Raw genomic sequence first — 22,375 nt, forward strand, 5'->3', positions numbered from 1 at the left:
AGAAAAGAATAAACTAGAAAAACATATATTCGATTTTATTCTATTCTGTGTGTAACGGTCACCACCGTTTACGACCTTCCATCACATCCACGACAGCTTATCGACACTCCACAATCAGGCAAACGAACGAGACCCATAAGAATTCCCCCCAGAAACGAGACACACAGCTCTTGTTTGAGGTCTAAAACAGGGAATGACTCTTTATTATCTGCACATGGTAATACATTTCTCCTCAAAATACATCCCTCCACCCTTGGGAAACAGGGTGGGTTAAATTGTCCAATGACAATGGTGATACAGGTCAGGTGTGTTCAAACTTCTCCTTCAGTAAACAGTCTTAGCAGGGGGGGGGGTTGCTGGAGTGATTCCCCCCTTTCCTCACAGCAAGACTCTTAAACATCCTATAATAGGTATCCAGACTACCAAGCTCCAATCCACATAGCAGACTTAATTACCACAATAGACAATGGAATGCAACCACACCCCACCCCTTTCATCACAGCAAGCTGACTAGTATACATCAACCACCAACACACAATATATATACAATATCTGACCGCATTAAATGTGACTAGCACAGACCATAGTGGGGTCACAATTAACCAACATCTTACAGTGTCTCAAAATCCTGCAATACGATGTCCCATCTCATGTAATACATGAATTACGATTCACTTGCCACCCCATGCCCAAAGGGCACAGAGTGGACTCAGACCCAAGAGTTATCAGTGACGCTGACACAGGAGTATCCTCCATCCTCACAAAGTCTTTGGGTGTCACGGGTCATTCTGTTACACTGTGCTATTGTTTTTCTATTCTATTCTTTTCTGTTTTCTATTCTATTCTAATCTGTTCTATTCTAATTCAAAATCATTCTATTCGAATTTCAGGAAATGGTTATATATAGTTGTGTTTAAATGTGGTAGCATTATTTCGAATTTGATAATTTTTTTTAATGCGGTAGATTTGTTTTCGAATGCGTTAGAATTATTTTGAATGCTGGAGAGTTTTTTATAATGCGGTAGAATTTTTTTCGAATACGAAATGAATCCCTAAAACGAATGCAATGAACTTAACTAAACGAATTTAATTAAATAACGAAACGAAACACATTTTTTCATCCTGCACATGTCTAATATATATATATATATATATATATATATATATGTGTGTGTGTACAATACTTGCCTCAATATAAATTTTGTACAATGTTGTAGCTATACGCCTATGTCTGTCTGCTAAAAACACACCCCTGAAGAAAAAGTTGTTTACTTTTAAACGCATTGGGTGAAAGACGACATCTGCTTCTATGCTTGAATATTGGTGTCTTCATACAGATTTGTATACATTCCAATTCATGTTGTTAACCTTGTTGTTTAAATAATTATTTTTCAATACAGTACTGTGCGTTATACATATTTTTCTAGATCTATGCTTTTTAAAGTCCACTTAGGGGAATCCATTTCTTTTTAATAACTAGTATGAGGACAACTTTGACGGTCAATTGTGTAACCCCCCCCCCCCCAACTATTTTTGATAAAACAATGTCCCACTCAACGTTAAAGGGGTTTTCCACTTTTTTTTATTAAAAGTTTATTAAAAGTCAGCAGCTACAAAAAGTGTAGCTGCTGGCTTTTAATAAACTGACACTTACCTGCTCCAGCGACTCGCCGGCCGGGGCTCCGCTCCTCGCCTCCCCTCGCCGGCCGGCGTCTTCATTCTTAGTGTGGGCACCCGGCAGTGACAGCTTTCGGCTTCACGGCCGGGCACCCACTGCGCATGCGCGAGCGGCGCGGCGCCGTCCGATTGGACAGGCGCTCGCCTACAGGGAGGGGCTGTGAAAAGGCGATTAAGCTAATCGCCTTTCCAGCCCCTCGGCGGAAGGAGGAAGTGGGACAGGAAGTCCCCTTCTCCTGAAGCCCCCACTCCCCCCCCAAAAAAATTACATGCCAAATGTGGCATGTAAGGGGGCGAGGAGTGGGTTAAGGGGAAGTTCCATTTTTAGGTGGAACTCCTCTTTAAGACCAAGTGGGACAGAAGTTTTAAGACAACAAATCCACTGATATTTCTCGCACTATCGTGGACCTTTGCATAGTGTTTAGAAATGCTGTGACCTGGAAAGCCAGACTTAGGCCCCTTTCACACGGACGGCTGTTTTGCCGCAGATAAAAGCATGTTTATGTTTTGCTGGAATTCAAGACTCCAGGCACAGCGATTAGCTGCATTTGTACAGTGCTTTTAGCTGCGGTTGCGTTTAGCTGCGGCACGATATTGAACAGGGATCTGACTTTGATTCCTGCCAATACCAAGCACTGTGTCTGGTATGAATCTTGAGGGGGAACTCCACGCCAAATTTCAAATAAAAAAAACGCCATGGGTTTCTCCTCCGAGAGCATACCAGGTCATTGGGTCTACTATGGATTTTAAGGGGAACCCCCATATGCCAAAAAAATGTTTGGGGGTTCCCCCAAAATCCATACCAGACCCGTATCCGAGCAGCAGCCTGGCCGGTCAGGAAAGGGGGTGGGGACGAGCGAGCACCCCCCCTCCTTAACCGTGCCAGGCCGCATGCCCTCAACATGGGGAAGGTAGGTGCTTTGGGGCAGGGGGCGCCCTGCAGCCCCCCACCCCAAAGCACCCTGTCCCCATGTTGATGAGGACAGGGCCCCTTCCCGAAAGCCTTGGTTGTCGGGGTCTGTGGGCGGGGAGCTTATCGGAATCCGGGAGCCCCTTTTAATAAGGGGGCCGCCAGATCCCGGCTCCCCACCCTAGGTGAATGAGTATGGGGTACATCGTACCCCTACCCATTCACCTGGCGGAATTTTTTTAAAAAAAAACACACTACACAGGGTTTTTAAAGTAATTGATTAGTCGGCTCCGGGGGGGGCATTCTGCCGGGCCCCCCCCCTCTCTTCTTTAGCTCTTTTATGGGGGAGGGTCGGGCTTCTTCAACCTCTTCTGCGGGTGGGCCCCGGTCTTCACCGCTGTCTGGTTCTCTTCCGCCGGGGGGGCACTTTCTTCTTTAGCTCTTTTACGAGCGCCCCCCGTCCCGGGCTTCTTCGATGTCTTCTTCTGGGAGGGGGGGGGTGTCCCGGTCTTCACCGCCGTCTGTGCATAATCCTAGTGGTGAAAGCTGAACCCACATATTTAATAAACTAATTTATATTCATTAAGGAAACCTTAAAAATACACTTGGCTTCATGACTACAAATTGTTGTGCAGATGGGGTTCTCATTTTTGATTTATCATGTTTAGCATGTCTCTGTAGAGAATGATTTGTGCTGTCATTATGAACGCTGACTGAAGTAACCACAAAACACAAAGTTTTATTCACTGCCAGTGGAGAGAGGATTTTGCAGATACAGTTCCATTTTTGGTCCCAACTTTTTTGTTCAATCCATACAGAGCGAGTAAAATAACTGATATACTCAGAAAGAAAGAACATCTTTATTGCTTCATGTAATGCAAATCAACTCGAGAAGTGCCTTTGAAGTATTATATTTTCCAAAAAACTGAATAAAAATATATGTGAAGCTGCATTCACACTATGGTGTACGTTTAATAAACCGTGATAAGCGGAGATCATGATGATCAAGGCTGATCACTGCTTATCACAGAGCATTGCCGGTTTAATAAACTGTGATAAGGAGCAGAGAACACATTCTTCACTTCACATCACAGCACATGGATGTTTTGTCACAAACGGCCAGTTTAATAAACCGTGATATGAAGATTTCACAGCTCTTCACCTGAAATATCTCCCTTCCAGATTCACCAGCTCAGAGGTGGAGAATCTGGGAGAGAAGCTGGTGTGATAAGAGGAAGACGGCTTATTTCTTCCTAATTTCAACACCAGTGGGTTAAAAATGAATATTAACAACAATATACACGTGTGTGTGTGTGTATGTATATATATATATATATATATATATATATATATATATATATATATATATATATATATATATATATATACACACATACAGTATCTATATAACACATGTGTGTGTGTGTATATATATATATACAGTATCTATATAACATGTGTGTGTGTGTGTGTATATATATATATACACACACACATATATACCGTATTTATCGGCGTATACCGCGCACTTTTTTGCCCTTAAAATCAGGGCAAAATTGTGGGTGCGCGATATACGCCGATACTTGCTTCCCGCACTGTGTTTGAACTTTGCCGCCGATCCCTGCTTCCCGCGCTGTGTTTGAACGCCGCCGCGGACATATGCCGAGCGCAGTACACTCGGGTACAGTCGACCAGGCTCGGCTCCCTTCTAGGTTATGCGAGAGGAGCCGAGCGTGCTCGAGTGTACTGCGCTCGGTATATGTCGGCGGCGGCGTTCAAACACAGCGCGGGAAGCAGGGATCGGCTCAGAGACAGCGCGGGAGCAGCGGGGAGGACACCACGAAGGCCGCAGATGGACGCCGGACCTTACAAGGCCGCCAGGCAAGACACCAAAACTGTAAGTAATAAAAAATAAATAAAATTCAGGAATTTCACGTCCAGAGTAGGGGTGCGCACTATACGTGGGTGCGCACAATAGGCTGATAAATACGGTATATATGTATGTATATATGTGTATATGTATATATATATATATATGTGTAATTTTATATATATATATAATATGTTATCACATGTCTGAAAACATTAATTACATGTTCTTTTAAACTTTAGTTTCACTTTTTGAATTCGGCTGCACCGTAATCTCACAATATCTCACGAGATTACAGGCAGTCCACCCACTTTCACACGGATCTAGGCTGTTTTCAGAGAAAAAACTTCACCTCTGTTCACCATCTGAGAACTGAAGTTCTCAGTTTATTAAACCGGCTGCAGAGGAGATAATTCTCCTCATGAGAACTGCCGTGAACTGCTGTGAACTGAACTGAGAAAAAACGTCACAGTTTATTAAACGGACACCTATAGTAGCACATTAACAAAACACTCAAAAAATGCATGGCATGCTTGTAGTGCTATTCATAGTTAATGGCTCCTCAAACATGGCAAAAAATGCTGCCCTATGCACAAAGCTTTACAATCCGCCAAAAACATAAGAAAACATACATGTGCAACACAGTGTGAAGGGGGCTTAGAGGCAATAGTTCCTCTTTAAAGTGCTCCTCACAAATCTTTGTGGAAAAAAGTGTATGACTAACCACTTTCTCTTTCTACTTTTGTAGGAATTTATTTGACCAACATTTTAAAAACAGAAGAAGGCAATCCAGATTTTCTGAAAAGGCATGGGAAGGAACTGGTGAACTTCAGCAAAAGGAGGAAAGTGGCTGAGATCACTGGTGAGATCCAGCAGTACCAGAACCAGCCTTACTGTTTACAAGTAGAGGCTGACATCCGTGTAAGTAGATTTTTCGTTGTGGTAGGTTGGGATAATGAAACACAGAACTTTAAAAGTGTAGATAAACTACTATAAAGAGAGTAGGTGATGGCAATACTATACTACTCCTGTGTAAACAGGGATTTTTTTACTTTATAATATTCTTCAAGACAAATTATTATTTCTAAAAACCACACTCTTTCTTAAATGGAAAACTGATCTTGGAGCTTCCTGCACCACTACTCAGTTGATAAGGGCTTTTTAACCAGTATACAAAGCTTCCAGTTGGGAACCACTGGGAATTGAGCCAAAAAAATGCCCTGTGGTGGTACCTGATATCATTTAGATTAGCCAAATTCTCACCCTCTCATACCCCACACTGATGAACAGGTTGTGGCTCTATGGGAAGCTTGTTGCATATTCTATGGTCTTGCAAAAATCTTACCAGCCTCTGGTGGAAAATGTTTCAAAATATTTCAGAGACTACAGGAATTCTCTTTGAGGTTGACAACTTCTCAGTGCACCCTTGTTCTGTAGTGACTAATATAGTTTTAGCAGCACAGCTAACTTTTGCAAGGCAATCGAAGAGTCATTTAGTGCCTAATCTATCATAAGCTGGTTGACATGATCAAAACACATATGTATGAATATATGTTGGCTGTGAAAAGTGATTCCCTGTTGGCCTTTGTTTATTAATGGAGCTTGTGGAATACTTGGCTTACATAGCTATACTATGCATCTTGATTGATTTTCTATCATGTGTATTGCTAAACAATACTTTTTCTATTTGTACCGCTTTGTCTAAAACCTTACCAGCCGATATAACTCATGTATTGCCCTGCGTGATACTCCCATACCTTATTCTTTTCTGTATCCACATTAACGTTTTACACCTTTAAAACATATAAAGAAGTTATATATATATAGAAAGGGTATTTACTTTAGCCTCTTGATGAAAATACACTATATTACCAAACGTTTTGGGGCACATGCCTTTACACGCACATGAACTTTAATAGCATCCCAGTCTTACTCCGTAGGGTTCAGTATTGAGTTGGCCCACCCTTAGCAGCTATAACAGCTTCAAATGTTTCTGAGAAGCACATTTTTGAGGTCAGGCACTGATGTTGGACAAGAAGGCCTGGCTCACAGTTTCCGCTCTAATTCTTTCCAAAAGTGTTCTGTCTGGTTGTGCACTGGTCCAAATCATTTGGTGGAGGGGGAATTATGGTTTGGGGTTGTTTTTCAGGGGTTGGTTTCAGTGAAGGTAACACTTAAGGCATCAGCATACCAAGACAATTAAATGCTTCCAACTTTGTGGGAACAGTTTGGGGAGGGTCCCTTCCTGTTCCAACATGACTGCGCACCAGTGCACAAACAAGGTCCCTAAATACTTGGATGAGCGAGTTTGGGGTGGAGGGACGTGACTGTCCTGCACAGAGTCCTGACATTAACCTGATAGAACATCTTTGGGATGAATTGGGATGAATTAAAGCGGAGACTGCGAGCCAGGCCTTCTTATTCACATCAGTGCCTGACCTCACAAATGCGCTTCTTGAAGAATAGTCAAACAGTCCCATAGACGCACTCCTAAACCTTGTGGACAGAAGAGTTGAAGCTGTTATAGCTGCAAAGGGTGGGCCAACTCAATATTGAACCCTGCGGACCAAGACTGGGAAGCCATTAAAGTTCATGTGCGTGTAAAGGCATGCGTGTATATAGGATGGCCTCTTAACCTGCTAAGAGGCTGTAATTTTTATCCTTTTTTGTGCAGCTGGCTACCTATGCTTGTTCATATTTGTGTTTCTCAGTGTTCCCTGGGGGACACAATGGATACCTTGGTCTATGCCCTTGCTTCTCAGAGGTGGACATATAGAAGGTAAAGTTCCTCCCTTTGAAATATTCTGTCCAGCATTGTGCAGTTTAACTTAGTTATCTAAAGAAGGTAGGACAAAATTTCTGTATTTACTCGCCTTGTGGGCTCCTTCTGGCTTCCTCTGAGGGGAAAAGGAAAAAGGAGGTGCTGCTGTGTCCCTGAAGTGGCTAAGGTTTCCCCTTAAAGGGTCACTAAAGGAAAAAATTATTTTAGCTAAATAGCTTCCTTTACCTTACTGCAGTACTGGTTTCATGTCCTCATTGCTCGTTTTTGCTTTGAAGTAGCTGTAAAACTGCTCTGATCTCCACACTTCCTGGTTGTCTGGCTCCTTATAACCATCATACTGGGAGCTTTTCACGGTGGTCTAAGCTGTCATTACTGTGTGTCTAAAACTTAACAGAACCAATCAGATTAATTTTAAAAACAAAACACTGCCCTGGATTTGTTTGTTTTTGTTCCGTGGGTCTCTTTACTTCACATAAACATGAAACCAGTTTAAAAACGAAAGTGAAACTACAGGCACATTATATGATTGAATTTAATCTATTTTTAATCATTTTTAAAAGGAATCAGTTAACTTTTATGTCTCTATACCCTGTAAACAGTCATTTCAGCAAAAAACATTTCTACCTTGCTTAGGAAACTTCACCTCCAGCATTGCTTAAAAGAACCTTTCATGCTTAGCCTGCTTCTCGTGGGCACATTTCTGGTTGCACCCCAAAACAAAGTGAGCGGAGCATGTGAAGATCACCACTTCACTTTTAGAATGTCTGGAAACACATCTTCCCCTGCATCTCCCTCATGCCCAATACGTTACAATCTTTTTTCAGTTCTGCCAGTCCTGTGCTTTAGTTACCAAAGAAAAGCAAACTGTTGGAATGCATCACCAGGACCTCACTTGACAGTTTCGCTTACCCCTAAGTTTCTCTACTCTGAGATGACAACCTAGCATCTAAAGGGTCCATTAACATTTCAGTAAAGTTTTGCTCTCTCCCATTTAACACTGCTTTTTTCAGGGGTAGGCTACCTTAAAGAAGTGGAGGTCTACCTAAACAACATAAGAAAAGCCAAAGATCACAAGGTACAGTGTTGCCCAGTGTGCCTACTCACACCTGATTTAAACCTCACATTGCCGTACTACCTTGCCACAATCGCATGCAGTGCACGGCAATAATGGGCTTAGATCAGGTGGTGAGGAGGCAACATATCCCATCCTCACTACCTGTCAAACACACCCAGATCGCTTTTCAGAGGAGCAGCAGTGCATGCTGCACTTGTTATTGAGCCCTTGGTTGCATTCGGCAACAGGTACCCTTGGGGTCTGTGGTTGAGTTTACCACCACAAAACCCTACCCCCCTTTAGCTGCTGAGGCAGCAGCCAAAAGTGTACACATTCCGCAGCAAGAATTAAACCCCTTGTTGCTTTTGCTTTGTGCTACCGCCTGCCAATCATGACCCATTCAAGTAAATAGGGCCACTCTGCAAGCGCCCCACAACTGCATGCTTCTGTGGGATACAATGGGTTAAACCAGGTGATGGTAAAGCAACACAACGCTGCCTGATTTTGCCGCTTGTTTGCTGTACTGCACAAGGTTGCAGGGAACTTGTAGAGTGGCTCAATTCATTTAAATGGGTCATGCTTGGCAGGTGCTAAATACACCAACCATGACAAGGCGTATAACTCCTGCTGCGTCTGCGACGTGTGTACACCCCTGACCACTGCAGTTAAAGGGGGTGTGTTTGGGGCGGGGGTGGTAAAAACACATCTTATGCTGCTCTTGCTCCCTACTACAGCTCCAACTTTACAGGTAGTCCCTCTGCATTGCACTCGGTTTGATGCTCTGGGATGGCAGGTCAGCAAGCCCAGATTGTGATCTATCTATTACCTGGCTGCGATCTACTGGTAGATCACGATCTACAGGTTGCTGACCCCCACTCTAAAGCAAGAGGTAGCACATCTTACACTAGAATAAAGGTAAGTTGCCATCCAGAAGCTGGCTGACCTTTATAAGCCCATAATTTTTTCTGCGTGTGGCGACTGCTGACCAAGCTTTGACTGAAGCGTGATGTGAAGCTTGCAAGACCCCTTCAACATCACTCATGTCAAAGTCCACTTAAGATTTTTTTTTTTCTGGAACAATCAGGTGTGGCAATTGCAAACAGTTCGTATTCACAGCAACTACTTCCATTCTGGAGGGGTTTGGATGCAACATTCCTGTATAGCAGGGACAGTGCCCAATTGAAGTCTAAGGAATGTTCGTATGCAGGCACTGGCAACCCAACTTTTGTTTTTTACCAGCTGCGCTGCCAATATACAGTGCCTTGCAAAAGTATTCACCCCCTTGGCTTTTTACCTATTTTGTTACCTTACAGCCTTTAGTTCAATGTTTTTTTTATCAGAATTATATGTGATGGATCAGAACACACTGGTCTAAGTTGGTGAAGTAAAATTTGAAAAATATATATATAAAACAATTTTTCAGAAATAAAAAAAATGATAATTGACGTGTGTATGTATTCACCCCCTTTGTTATGAAGCCCATAAAAAGCTCTGGTACAACCAATTACCTTCAATAGTCACATAATTAGTGAAATGATGTCCACCTGTGTGCAAGTATCACATGATCTGTCATTATATATACTCACCTTTTTGAAAGGCCCCAGAGGCTGCAACACCTAAGCAAGAGGTACCACTAACCAAACACTGCCATGAAGACCAAGGAACTCTCCAAACAAGTAGGGGACAATGTTGTTGAGAAATACAAGTCAGGGTTAGGTTATTAAAAAAAATCTTTGATGATCCCTAGGAGCACCATCAAATTGCTTCACAATTGAAAAAAAATCTTCAAAGTTGTGGGCATGTTCTGTAAATTAAATGATGCAAATCCTCAAACAATCCATGTTATTTCCAGGTTGTAAGGCAACAAATCACGAAAAACGCTAAGGGGGTGAATACTTCCGCAAGGCACTGTAGTTTGTAACTGGGTGATCCAGCACTGGATTCTAGCCGTCTCTTCATATTGGCACAAACTTTGTATGACTGCTTTTAACCAAGGACCCTTTACACTAGAGAGTGGCACCATTTTCTGAAAACTAGTTCTTTATTCTACTCTAAGGTGATGCATGCCCTGAAAACCACAGCTCCCAAAGATTCTTTATTTTGGTGCCTTAGGGGGCATTATTCAATTTCCTGCTTCTTCTCAAACCTGGAGTGGTGGAATTTGTTAAGTCCTGGACCTAAAACACTCAATGCTCTTGTGAGATTTCTGAGGCTCCATATGGTGTCTTTGTAATCTGCTATTACTCCCCTCCCCCCCTCTCCACATACACCTTTTTATTTCTCCTTATTTTTTGGTCACCAACACTTTCTTTTCTTAGTGTCATTACCAGTTTTTGGCTTTCCATTTTGCCCCTAGTGGACTTCCTGGATGACATCTTGTACAGAGTTATGTTAGCCCAGAAGCCAGAAAAATAACATGGGTATCACTCCAAAGACTTTGGAGAAGTTTAGCTGGATGTCCAAAAGTCCTTTGTCCCTGTCCCTTCAGTTGGATGATCTTTATTTGATCCTGGTCTCTGCTGTGCTCAGTGTATGTCCTCCTCCTTATCGAGATGATAATGCAGGTGAGAAAGGTGACTGGACCCGATGGTCACTTCCTTTTGACTTGGTCCCCTTCACTAAATTCCATACAAAGACTTGGCAAAGGTAGAACTTTTCATTGGACTGGGAAAGTCATCTCTGATCAGACATTGGCTTCCCTCTTGTGGTTCAGTGTTGACCTCAGGCAATGCCTCACTCTCAGGTGGAAAATTCTTAGGAAGAACACAAGCCTTTCTGGTTGGGTGGGAGTTCAGTCTCTTATTTAGTTTGTTGATGCTCCGGGCGATACTACTGTCCCTGATTAACTGGACAACACTTCAGGAAAGCCATCTGTTGAAAATCAAGTTCGACATTACAGTGAGCATATGTAAACCTCCAAAGTGGTTCAAAGAGATCGAACACATTCTCTTATTGGTGGAACAGTGAGACTCGACAGTCCTACAGTTTACATTCCCAGTGTGGGAAACTGGAAAGCAGATTTCCTAGTTTTCAGTTTCTCCATCTAGGAGAAAGGTCTCGGCACCAATAAGAGTGTTATCAAATCTGTTAGGGGTGTGAAATTTGGGCGTTGATCTGATAGTATCGCAACTGGATAGGTTTGTTGCAAGATCCAAGTTTGTGTAGATGCTTTAGTAGCACCATGGGATGAATACATTCTGAAATTTGTTTCCTTGAAACTTCTTTCCTGGCTTCTGTAATGGAACACTTCAGACTAGCCCAGGAGGGCTTGGTACTCAGACCTGGTTTGTCTGCTCGCAGATACACCTTAGTGTCCATCAGAAAGGCTGGATCATTAACCCAGAATATAGTCCTGCAACCTGCTTTTCAGTCAATTAATTTACTATAGCTACATGTCGGTTAAAGGTCAGGTGCTGAGCAAGCAAGGCCTGCAAATTCACATTCGTTCAAGGTTTACCATTGCACCTGAAAGACTTACATTCGATAATGCTGGTCCCTTGGTTTTATCTTCATTTGTATTAGGATTTCGGTCCTATATCCATATGGGCCAGATCAGTGGTAAGCACACTTACTTACAAGTTTTGGCCATGACTTTTTTTTCCAACAGTCTTTGGCTAAACCATTTCTTCATTCTGGAAACCTTTGTTCTCCATTGTTCCCCATGTGATGTCTTGTTTTTGGCCATAATACTTTGAAATTTGTCTTTCAGACCTGCAGTGCCTTGAAAAAGTATTCATACCCCTTGACATTTTGTCATGTTACAACCAAAAACGTAAATGTATTTTATTGGGATTTTATGTGATAGACCAACACAAAGTGGCACATAATTGTGAAGTAGAAGGAAAATGATAAATGGTTTGCAAAATTTTATTTTTATTTTTTTAATCTCTTTATTGATTTTTTCTTTCCTTTCTCATATACAAATATACATTACACATTTTCATTTATTTGCAAAATGTTTAAACAAATATCTGAAAAGTGTGGCGGGCATTTGTGGTCAGCCCCCTTTACTCAGATACCCCTAACTAAAATGTGGAACCACTTGCCTTCAGAAGTCACCAAATTTGTGAATAGAGATCACCTGTGTGTAATTTAATCTCTGTATGAATACAGCTGTTCTGTGACGCCCGCTAGATTTGTTAGAGGACCTTGGTAAACAAACAGCATAATGAAGGCCAAGGAAAATACCAGACAGGTCAGGGATAAAGTCGTGAAGAAGTTTAAAGCAGGGTTAGGTTATAAAAAAAAAAAAAAAACAAGCTTTGAACATCTCACGGAGTACTGTTTAATCCATCATCTGAAAATGGAAAGAGTATGGCACTACTGCAAACCTACCAAGACATGAAACTGACAGGACCGGAAAGGAGAGCATTAATCAGAGAAGCGGTAACTCTGGAGGATCTGCAGAGATCCACAGCTCAGGTGGGAGAATCAGCCTACAGGATAACTATTAGTCGTGCACTCAACACATCTGGACTTTGTGGAAGAGTGGCAAGAAGAAAGCCATTGTTGAAAGAAAGCCATAAGAAGTCTTGTTTGCAGTTTGTGAAAAGCCATGTGAGGGACAGAGCAAACATGTGGAAGAATGTGCTCTGGTCAGATAAGACCCAAATTTAACTTTTTGGCCTAAAAGCAAAACACTATGTGTGGCAGAAAACTAACACTGCACATTACCCTGAACACACCATCCCCACCGTGAAACATGGTAATGGCAGCATCATGCTGTGGGGATGTTTTTCTTCAGCAGGGACAGGGAAGCTGGTCAGAGTTGATAGGAAGATGGATGGAGCCAAATACAGGGCAATCCTAGAAGAAAATCTGATACGCGTCTACTAAAGAATTGAGAATAAGTGTGCCAAGCTTGTAGCATCATACTCAAAAATACTTGAGACTGTAATTGGTGCCAAAGGTGCTTCACAGTTACACACAGCCAGGTTGAAAAGACATCCATCCAGTTCAACCAAAAAAAAAATCCCATATACACAATCCTTTACTAAGGATGAGCTCCGGCGTGTTCGCAAACCCCATGTGCAGAGTCCACTAGGAAGTCGGCACTGCGTTGCGCTAATCATAGGCAGTGAGACATTTCCCAATTTCTGCAGCCACGCATCAGGGAAATGTCTCACTGCCTGTGATTAGCGCAGTGCCGACTTTCTTGCCGGGCTCTGCACGTGGGGTTTGCAAACACACCGGAGCTCATCCTTATCCTTCACCCACAGTTGATCCAGAGGGCGGCTTCAACAAAGTATTAAAGAGGAAGTAAACTTCCTCTGCTTACATTTACCTATAGGTAAGCCTAAAATAAGGTGTAAGCTATCCATACATTGTACAATTTTCTTGTTCAATTTCCTTTAGATTTACCTTCAACTATGTAGTACAAATGCCTGACTGAATGCATGCAAATTGAAAGTGTTTAGCTTTGACCTAATATTATATGGTTTTAGTAAATCTAAGGGAAAATTGTGCAAGACATGTGTATAATGTATGGCCAGCCTTGCCTATAGGGAGTGAAAATATCTCCTAAACGTGTACCATTTAGGAGATATTTACATTACATGCAGCCAGTGACATCACTGGCGCATGCGCTCTGAAGGAACGGGCACAGGTGCATGTGCGGGAGCGACGTTACCGCGGCTCTGGCCAATCACAGCGCCGGAGCTTGCGAACCCAGAAGTAACTCTGGGAAAGATGTCAGCTGTGTGCGGGCACTGCTGCAACAGCTTTGTTCTAAGGTAATGGCAGATGTTTTATACTGAAATATTAAAACAGTATTAGATTTATGGAATTATGCACAATTCTGTGTTTAAGGAAACAACCAAACAACGAATTTAAGTTCATTTATCCATGCTGGTTTGAAGACAAGAATTAATATAGTGATGTGCTAAAATAAATTGCTAAAGGTTACAGCACATCATCTCCTCACTGCCTGCACAAAATGGACTGGGGTGGAGAGGGGACCCATCAATAGAAAGTAAACTTCTAGGAATCCTGAGGCCTTGTACACACGATCAGTCCAAACTGATGAAAATGGACTGAAGTTCAGTTTCATCAGTCCAAACCTACCATGTGTATGGCCCATCAGACTTTTGTCCTTCAGTCCAAAGTTTTAGAACTTGCTTTAAAATCGGACTTATGGACGCCTGACCGATCGGTTCAAAACCCGCGCATGCTCGGAATCAAGTCGACGCATGCTTTTTTTCAGCACGTCGTTGTGTTTTACGCGTTGGACTCGATCGGATTTTGAACTGATGGTGTGTAGGCACATCAGACCATCAGACTTCAGCCTTCAGTCCGTTTTCATCGGATGGACTGATCGTTTGTACATAGCCTAAGACTCCTGGGATCAGTGGCAATGCTGGGGGGAGGGGGGTGACCAGTGGCAATGCTGGGGGTGTTGATGGGATCAGTGACAGTGGTGGGGGGGATATGATTAGTTAGAAGGCATTACACTGTGACAAATTCTGAATCATGTAGAGCAAAGCTGGAAATCTTTGGCAAGTATATACAGGCACACCCCGCTTTAAGTACACTCACTTTACATACACCCGCGAGTAAGGACATACCCACAAGTGTATGTAAAGTGGCTTACAAGTACTGTACAGACATTTTGCAGCCCCATTAGAAGGAGTTGAAGCTCAGAGAGCATAGCCCGCCCTGTTCCAGTGTGCCCCTGACACCCCCACTTCAGCCCCTGGGACCTCAACTACAGCTTCTGACACCCCCACTACAGCCCCTGACCCCCCACTACACCCTAGAAGTGAAAAAAGTTATTGTTTCACTTTAAGTACATTTTCGTTTTACATACATGCTCTGGTCCCATTGTGTACTTAAAAGTGGGGTATGCCTGTAGTGGGGGATTCTTCTAATGTAGTGGGGAATTTACAATGACCACCAATGCGAGGGGGGATTTACACTGACCACCATGTAACGAGGAATTTTACGCCACCCACCAATAGAAAAGAGGGATTTATACACTGACACCAATGTAATAAGAGCATTTACACCAACCACCAGTGTAAGGGGGAATATACAATGATCCCCATGTAAGGGGGAATTTACACTGACAACCATTGTCGAGATTTGTACTGACCACCAATGTTAGGGGGGATTTACACTGACCACCAGTGTAAGGTCAATTCTGCAATTACCGGCAATGTAAAAGGAAATGTACACTGATCACCAATGTTATAAAGATTTTACACTGACAACCAATGTAATGGGGAATTGTACATCAACAGCCAATAAAGGGGGATTTATACACTGGCCACCAATGTAAGGATGATTTTACACTCGCCACCACTTTAAGGGGGCTTCTACATGGACCACCAATGTAAGGAAGGATTCGAAACGGACCACAAATTCAAGCTTTGGATTTTTTTTTTTTAACAATTACCAATATAAAGAGGAGTTTTTACACTGGCCACCAATGTAATGGGGATTTACACTGACCACCAATGTATTGGGGATTTACACTGACCACTAATGTAATAGGAGCATTCACAGTAACCACCAATGTAAAGAGGGGTTTACACTGACCACCAATGTAAAGGGGACCTCTACAATGGGCACTAGTGTGAATGAAAGGATTGTACACAAAACCCCAATGTAAAGAGAATATGTTCACTGACCACCAATGTAACTGAGACATTTAGGCCTAGATTCACGCAGAGCGGCGTAAGTGTTGGCAGGCGTAGCGTATCGTATTTACGCTACGCCGCCGCAACTTAGAGAGGCAAGTGCTGTATTCACAAAGCACTTGCGTCCTAAGTTACGGCGGCGTAGCGTAAATGTGCCGGCGTAAGCGCGCCAAATTTAGATTGTGAAGAGGTGGGCGTGTTTTATGTAAATAAAGCATGACCCCACGTAAATGACGCTTTGAACGAACGTTACATGCGCCGTCCGTGGACGTATCCCAGTGCGCATGCGTCGGATAGAATGCCTAAGATACGTCGAACACTGCCTACGACGTGAACGTAACTTACTCACAGCCCTATTCGCGTACGACTTATGCAAACGACGTAATAAGATACGCTTGTTCCGACGTCCATACTTTGCATGGGCTGCGCCAACTAGAGACCTGCTTTATCTTTACGCCGGCGTATGTCTTACGTAAACGGCGTAACTAAATGCGACGGGCGCATGTACGTTTGTGAATCGGCGTATATAGCTCATTTGCATATTCAACGCGGAAATCAACGGAAGCGCCACCTAGCGGCCAGCGTAAATATGCACCCCAAGATACGACGGCGTAGGAGACTTACGCCGCTCGTATCTTGGCCAAATCTATGCGTAACTGATTCTATGAATCAGGCGCATAGATACGACGGCGGCCATTCCGACTTACGACGGCGTATCTGGAGATACGCTGTCGTAAGTCTTTAAGAATCTGGGCCTTAGCCTGCATTCACATTTGTGTGTGTCGGAAATACATGCAAAATCGCTTTCCTTACACCACAGAAACATGCTGCCCTTTAGCAGATACACAGAAGTGACATTAATTGGTAATAACATCCTCATGCATCAGTTGAGAGGTGCATATTCACATACACCAAAATTCAGGGTGCTGTGGCACCATGTTCTTTTTGAAGAAGTATTCCACCTCCAAGTTGCTTACCTTTGCAGGACAGGCTGATGTTAAGCTTAATGATTATAGTTGTAGGCAGGACTTTCAAGCATGCTCCTTTACCGCCCCAGTGGGCAGCATTCAGCAGAAGTGATGATAGGCATGACCTCAGGGGGGACATAAAAGTGCTGCCTCCATTTACAGAATAGCAACAGAATTTTACCCTGCGATATCGGGACACAGCTCAGGACTAAAACTTCAAGAGATGAGGGAATTTAAACTGGGATAGTTGGCAAGTATGAGGCAGCTGCTTTGGCCCCCAAAGCAATGATGGGGCCCAGTGCCGTTGCCCTTTTTGTCCTGCCTTAAAAAAAGGTCCTGCATCCAGTGCATGCTTTGTCATCCACTCTGTCTCATCACAAATGTTGGAGTGCTGATGTAATGGAAAAAAAAAATCTTCCAGCTTCAGCAGTGTGCTCTCTGTGTCTGTGAGGATCGGTTCAAACTTGTGCAATGCGGGAACCCTGCAAATCCACTGCGGGTTCGCGCATCGCACCCGACTTGCACAGCATTTCACACTGCCGGGAGTGTCAATACATTGTTAATGAAACCCCCCATTTCAGTTTGCATATCGCACTGCGAACTGACAGTTCAGACATGAATCCGATCGCATGGGTGTGATTCTGGTGCAGACCAAAAAAAGGGTCCTGTGTGAGTTTGGTCGAAATGTGATGCGATATCAGCCATACTATCTGTATGGCTGGAATCGCATCACACGGACATTGCATGTGATTTCCACTGCAGTGCGGTGCGTATCACATGCGATCTCGCAGAGCACGCTGGTGTGAACGGGCACTGAATGTGCTTGTGTCTGGCAGATCTAATTACTTTTTGCTAGCCCTCACTTGGCGAGCACTAGACTGAAAGACCCAGAGATTGTGGCATATGTAATTTATTCACAGGAAAATGCAGTTCTCACACTACAGACAGAGGTCATGCATTAACCTGTGCAGTGCCATGTTCCATGCTGCATGTTTCTGCACAAACAGACATTTCTGACCAATTAATGTGACAATTTACTATACTATAGGCTGTGCATAAAGGGCAAAAAATGGCACCACAAAACTGCAGGATCCATGCGCATCTTATGCAGATGAAAAACAGTGTGCAGGTAGGAAGGTTTATAATGCCTTTTTAATTTGATAAGCTGGAGTACCTACTAAGCCAGTCCCCTCAGAAGTACATGTGCTAAATGTTTAGATTTACTGGCTTGCATATCAGATGAACACCTAACAATCAGCACAGTAAGAACAACCTGTCAGTTGTGCGTTGTACCATGATACTAGTTGCCAGGTAAATGTTTTCATTTTTTTTCTTTCTAAAGGGAACTGTGACCATGTTATGGAAGAGTGCATCTCAGATCTTTATAAATGTCAGTGTGCCAGGGGTTTTCAGTACTTAATTTCTTATTTCTTGATCATATTGCTAGAAGGTTCATTTGCCTTACGAGCCAGTTCATACCAAAAGTATTTCCATGCGCTTTCTTTCTGCACTAAAAATGCATGCACAGTGTTTTCCATGTATTCCAATGGCTCTAGTTCACACCAATGCAGTCAGTTCCAGTCCGTTTCTGCATCGGATACTGACTGGAACTAACTGTACTGGTGTGAACTAGAGCCATTGGAATAAATGGAAAACACTGTGCATGCATTTTTAGGGCCAGTTTACACCACAAAAATGCACTCCGTATATGTTCTGGATCAGTTTTTGCTTACAGTTCACCACACGCACAGTTCTGTGCAGAAAACTTTAACTTTTTTTTCTGCACCAGAAACTGATTGCACTGGTGTGAACTAAAACCATTGGAATACATTGAAAACACTGCATGCATTTTTAGTGCAGAAAAAAAGCGCACAGAGCTGCATCTGATGTGAACTCGCACTAATAGGGAATATTTGGGCTCCGGGAAAAGGAGGGAATTTGTTTTTTTACTTGATTCACTTTTGTTAAACAACGTGTGCTAGACTAATACAACCTTTAAATAACTTTCAGAGATTTTTTGAGAACCTGAATCCAATGGGGAATGTTGCAGAGAAGGAATTTGAAGACTACTTGTTCAAGAAGTCGCTGGAAATTGAGCCACGAAATGCAAAGACTTTGCCAAGATTTGTAAGCAGCTCTTAGTTCATATCTAATGCCAAACATTAATGACAAGTGTTTTAGTCTACAGTCATGTGAAAAAGTAAGTAAACCCCATGGAAAGGGTTTACCTTTTTGAATATATTTAAACAGGCAAACATTTGTTCTTCATTCAAACAGTGCCTACAGAAAATTTGCCTCTTCAATAATTTGTAAAACAAAAATATCAATAGATGTAATGGGATAATGTGAAAGGTAAGTACACCCTTGTTTCCAGAACTGGTATTGCTCCCTTTAGCAGAAATTTCCTCTTGTAGGAATTTTGCATAGCTGGCCACCATGTTCAGGGATTCAAATCATGGCTTGGCTCTATGGCCCTCCATTTTATTTATTTATTTCTGTTGCCTTTTCTTGATAGATTTGCTAAGATCATTTAAACATCCATTTCCAATTTAACTTCAACTTTTGGACAGGTGGCCTTGCATTCTCGTTTATTACACTTTGATATGATGCATAATTCGTAGTGACGGAATTTGCCCAGGCCCTGAAGCAGCAAAGTCGTGCAAAAAAACGCGACGTGATTTGTCGTGATTCCTCTCAAGCCTTCCTTGCATACAGACGTTTGTGAAAAAAAATGCTTGAGCAAAGCGCCATGACGTACAACACGTACGACAACACTATAAAGGGGAAATTCCGTTCGAATTGCGCCACCTTTTGGGCTGCTTTTGCTAATTTCCCCGTCTCCTAACTTGCTTCTGAGCATGCGCATTTTCCCCTCCCTTGTAAAAGCGTACACACGACTATTTTTCACGACGTGAAAAACGAGAAAAAATAGAGCAGGTTCTAAAAAAAAATCGGACATTTTTCTCGTCGTGTGTACGCGGCATTAGGCTTAATTTATCCTGGAAAGGCCAGTCCTGGATGGATTTGAATTCGATTGAAATCTATGCCACTCGATTATTTTCCTGACAGTGCAATATTTGATTTTAATTGATTTATCAAGCTTGTAAAACTTATGCCAGACATTTGTCATCCACAGCCTTCTTTCTGACTGAAATGTTTTGATCCTGGCATTATTAAACCGCACAAGTCAATATGCAAATAGACACCAGACTCCAGATATCTGAGGTGTAATTGTACACTATACAACTTTCTTGTACAACTTTCCTTTAGATTTACCAAAACCATATAATATGAGGTCAAACTTTAACACTTTCAATTTGTATGCAGGCCCTTGCACTACATAATTAAAGGGGTGTTCCTGGCTAAAAAATAAAAGCCAGCAGCTACACATATTGCAGCTGCTGGCTTTTAATAAATGGAGACTTACCTGTCCTGGTGTCCTTTGATGCTGTTTCCCATCAGCTGTCGGGTGCTGCCATCGCCGGGAACCCTACTGCACATGCACGAGGCCCGCTCCACTCTCCTATTAGCCCGGCTGCCAGAGGAGGAGGAGGGAGCCCCACGCTGACGTCACGGCCGCGACCGGACTCCCGGAAGGTATCCTGCCCCCCCCCCTCGAAAAGGGGCCAATTGTGGCACCGGAGGGGGGGAGGAATCCCATGAGCGGAAGTTCCACTTTAGGGTGGTACTCTGCTTTAAAGGTAAATCTAAAGGAAATTGGATAACTCATTATGGAGCACATTGGCACATAATCTGGAACACCTGATTTATGGATTTGAAGTGGTGGTAAATATTGTAGGGGTATAATTACTTTTTCTATATGACAAATCTGCATTTTCATTCATTGAGTTTATGGGAATGCCACTTTTTGTGTCATTTGTTCCAATATATCACTTTTTTTTCCCCGTGTTCACTGTTTGAATAAAGATTTAATGTTTCTCTATTTAAAAATATTGAAAAATTCACAATTTCCATGAGGTGTGCTTACTTTTTTACATGACTTCAAGTATGAATATATTTATATTAACCACTTCAAGACCAGGCCTATTTCTGACATTTGTTGTTTACAAGTTAAAAATCTGTATTTTTTGCTAGAAAATTACTTAAAACCCCCAAACATTATATATATATTATTTAGCAGAGAAATATAAAATGGCAGTCGTTGCAATATTTTATGGTACACTGTATTTGCTGTCTTTAAAACGCATTTTTTGGGGGAAAAAATACACTTCAATAAATTAAAAAAACAAACTGTAAAGTTAGCTCAATTTTGTTTGTATAATGTCAAAGATAATGTTACATAGGGTAAATAGATACCTAACATGTCACACTTTCAAATTGCACACGCTTGATGAATGGCGATGAACTACGGTACTTAAAAATCTCCATAGGCGACACTTTAAAAAACAGTTACCTGTTTAGAGTTACAGAAGAGGCCTTGTGCTAGTATTATTGCTCTCGCTGACGGCGATACCTCTCGTGTGGTTTGAACATGGTTTACATTTGCGAGCGTGACTTGCGTATGTGTCCCGATGGGACGGGAGACCCGGACAGAGCAGCGGGGAGGGGAATGTCCCCTCCCGCTCCTTGTTTTAACAGCCAAGCCGCTGCTTAGCCTCATTGGTTGATACCACTAGAAAGCCGTCCGTCCACTCTAAACAACGGTACAAGGGTGATGCCTGTAGCTGAAGGTATCACTCTGGTACAACCAGTTCAGCAAAATTACGTACAGGTATGTGATTTCGCGGGAAGTGGTTAGGGAGAGAGTAAACTTCCAGTGCTTTGGCGAATCCAGCAGAAGTGGGAGAAGGTACCTAACAAAACTAAGTACCTGCTCCCCTCCCCCCTTTAAAAAAAAAAGGTTTCCAAAAGTTGAAGCATTGGAGGGAGAAGGAGGACCCTCTGTGACCCCACTATCCTAGGGTTACCTTGTTTTAAATGTTTAATTGTAAAACAAAGATGTACAATATGTAAAGCTAAAACTTTTTTTTTTTTTTAGCACTTCGCCCTGTTGATCACTGTCTCCGATACAGAAAGTAATGGAAATGCACAATTTTTTTCTATTTTTTCTAATAACAGGAGATATTGGGACATCTTCCCATAGGGAAGCGTGTTCTGGGGATGACTATCTAACAGAGTATTACCTTGCTTTAAAGCAGTGGTTCTCAACCTGGGGGTCGGGACCCCCTTGGGGGTCGAATGATGATTTGCCAGGGGTCACCAAATCCTGGCCCGTTTCTAAAGCCCACACCGCTCTCCCAGCCTTTTCTCGGCTGCCCAAGTGGGCTTTTCCTAGAGCCCGCGGCTGACCACTCAGCCTCTTTGCAGCCACCCGTTCACGGCATGGCTGGGAGGCAGAGACTAGAAGTCAGCTGACTGGCGAGGAAAGTGAGGTGGGAGGGGCTGAAGGAGACCCTATCTCCTGATTTCAGCATAGGTGTCACTGCCGCAAGACACCACTGTAGTACGGGTTCCAC

The 22,375-nt window shown here is 42.8% G+C and overlaps 1 protein-coding gene across 2 annotated transcripts in view; it reads left to right on the plus strand.

Annotated features, from left to right (window-relative positions):
- The window catches only part of SOS1 (SOS Ras/Rac guanine nucleotide exchange factor 1), a 412,587-nt gene that overhangs the window by 351,985 nt on the left and 38,227 nt on the right, over positions 1–22,375 (plus strand). For both annotated transcript variants that reach the window (XM_040350763.1, XM_040350764.1), the window contains 2 exons: positions 5,206–5,378; positions 18,909–19,025. In XM_040350763.1, the coding sequence (XP_040206697.1) occupies positions 5,206–5,378; positions 18,909–19,025 (290 nt within the window). The remainder of the gene's footprint in view (positions 1–5,205; positions 5,379–18,908; positions 19,026–22,375) is intronic.

The sequence above is a fragment of the Rana temporaria genome, chromosome 4 (genome assembly GCF_905171775.1).
Source record: "Rana temporaria chromosome 4, aRanTem1.1, whole genome shotgun sequence".
Lineage (NCBI taxonomy): Eukaryota > Metazoa > Chordata > Amphibia > Anura > Ranidae > Rana > Rana temporaria.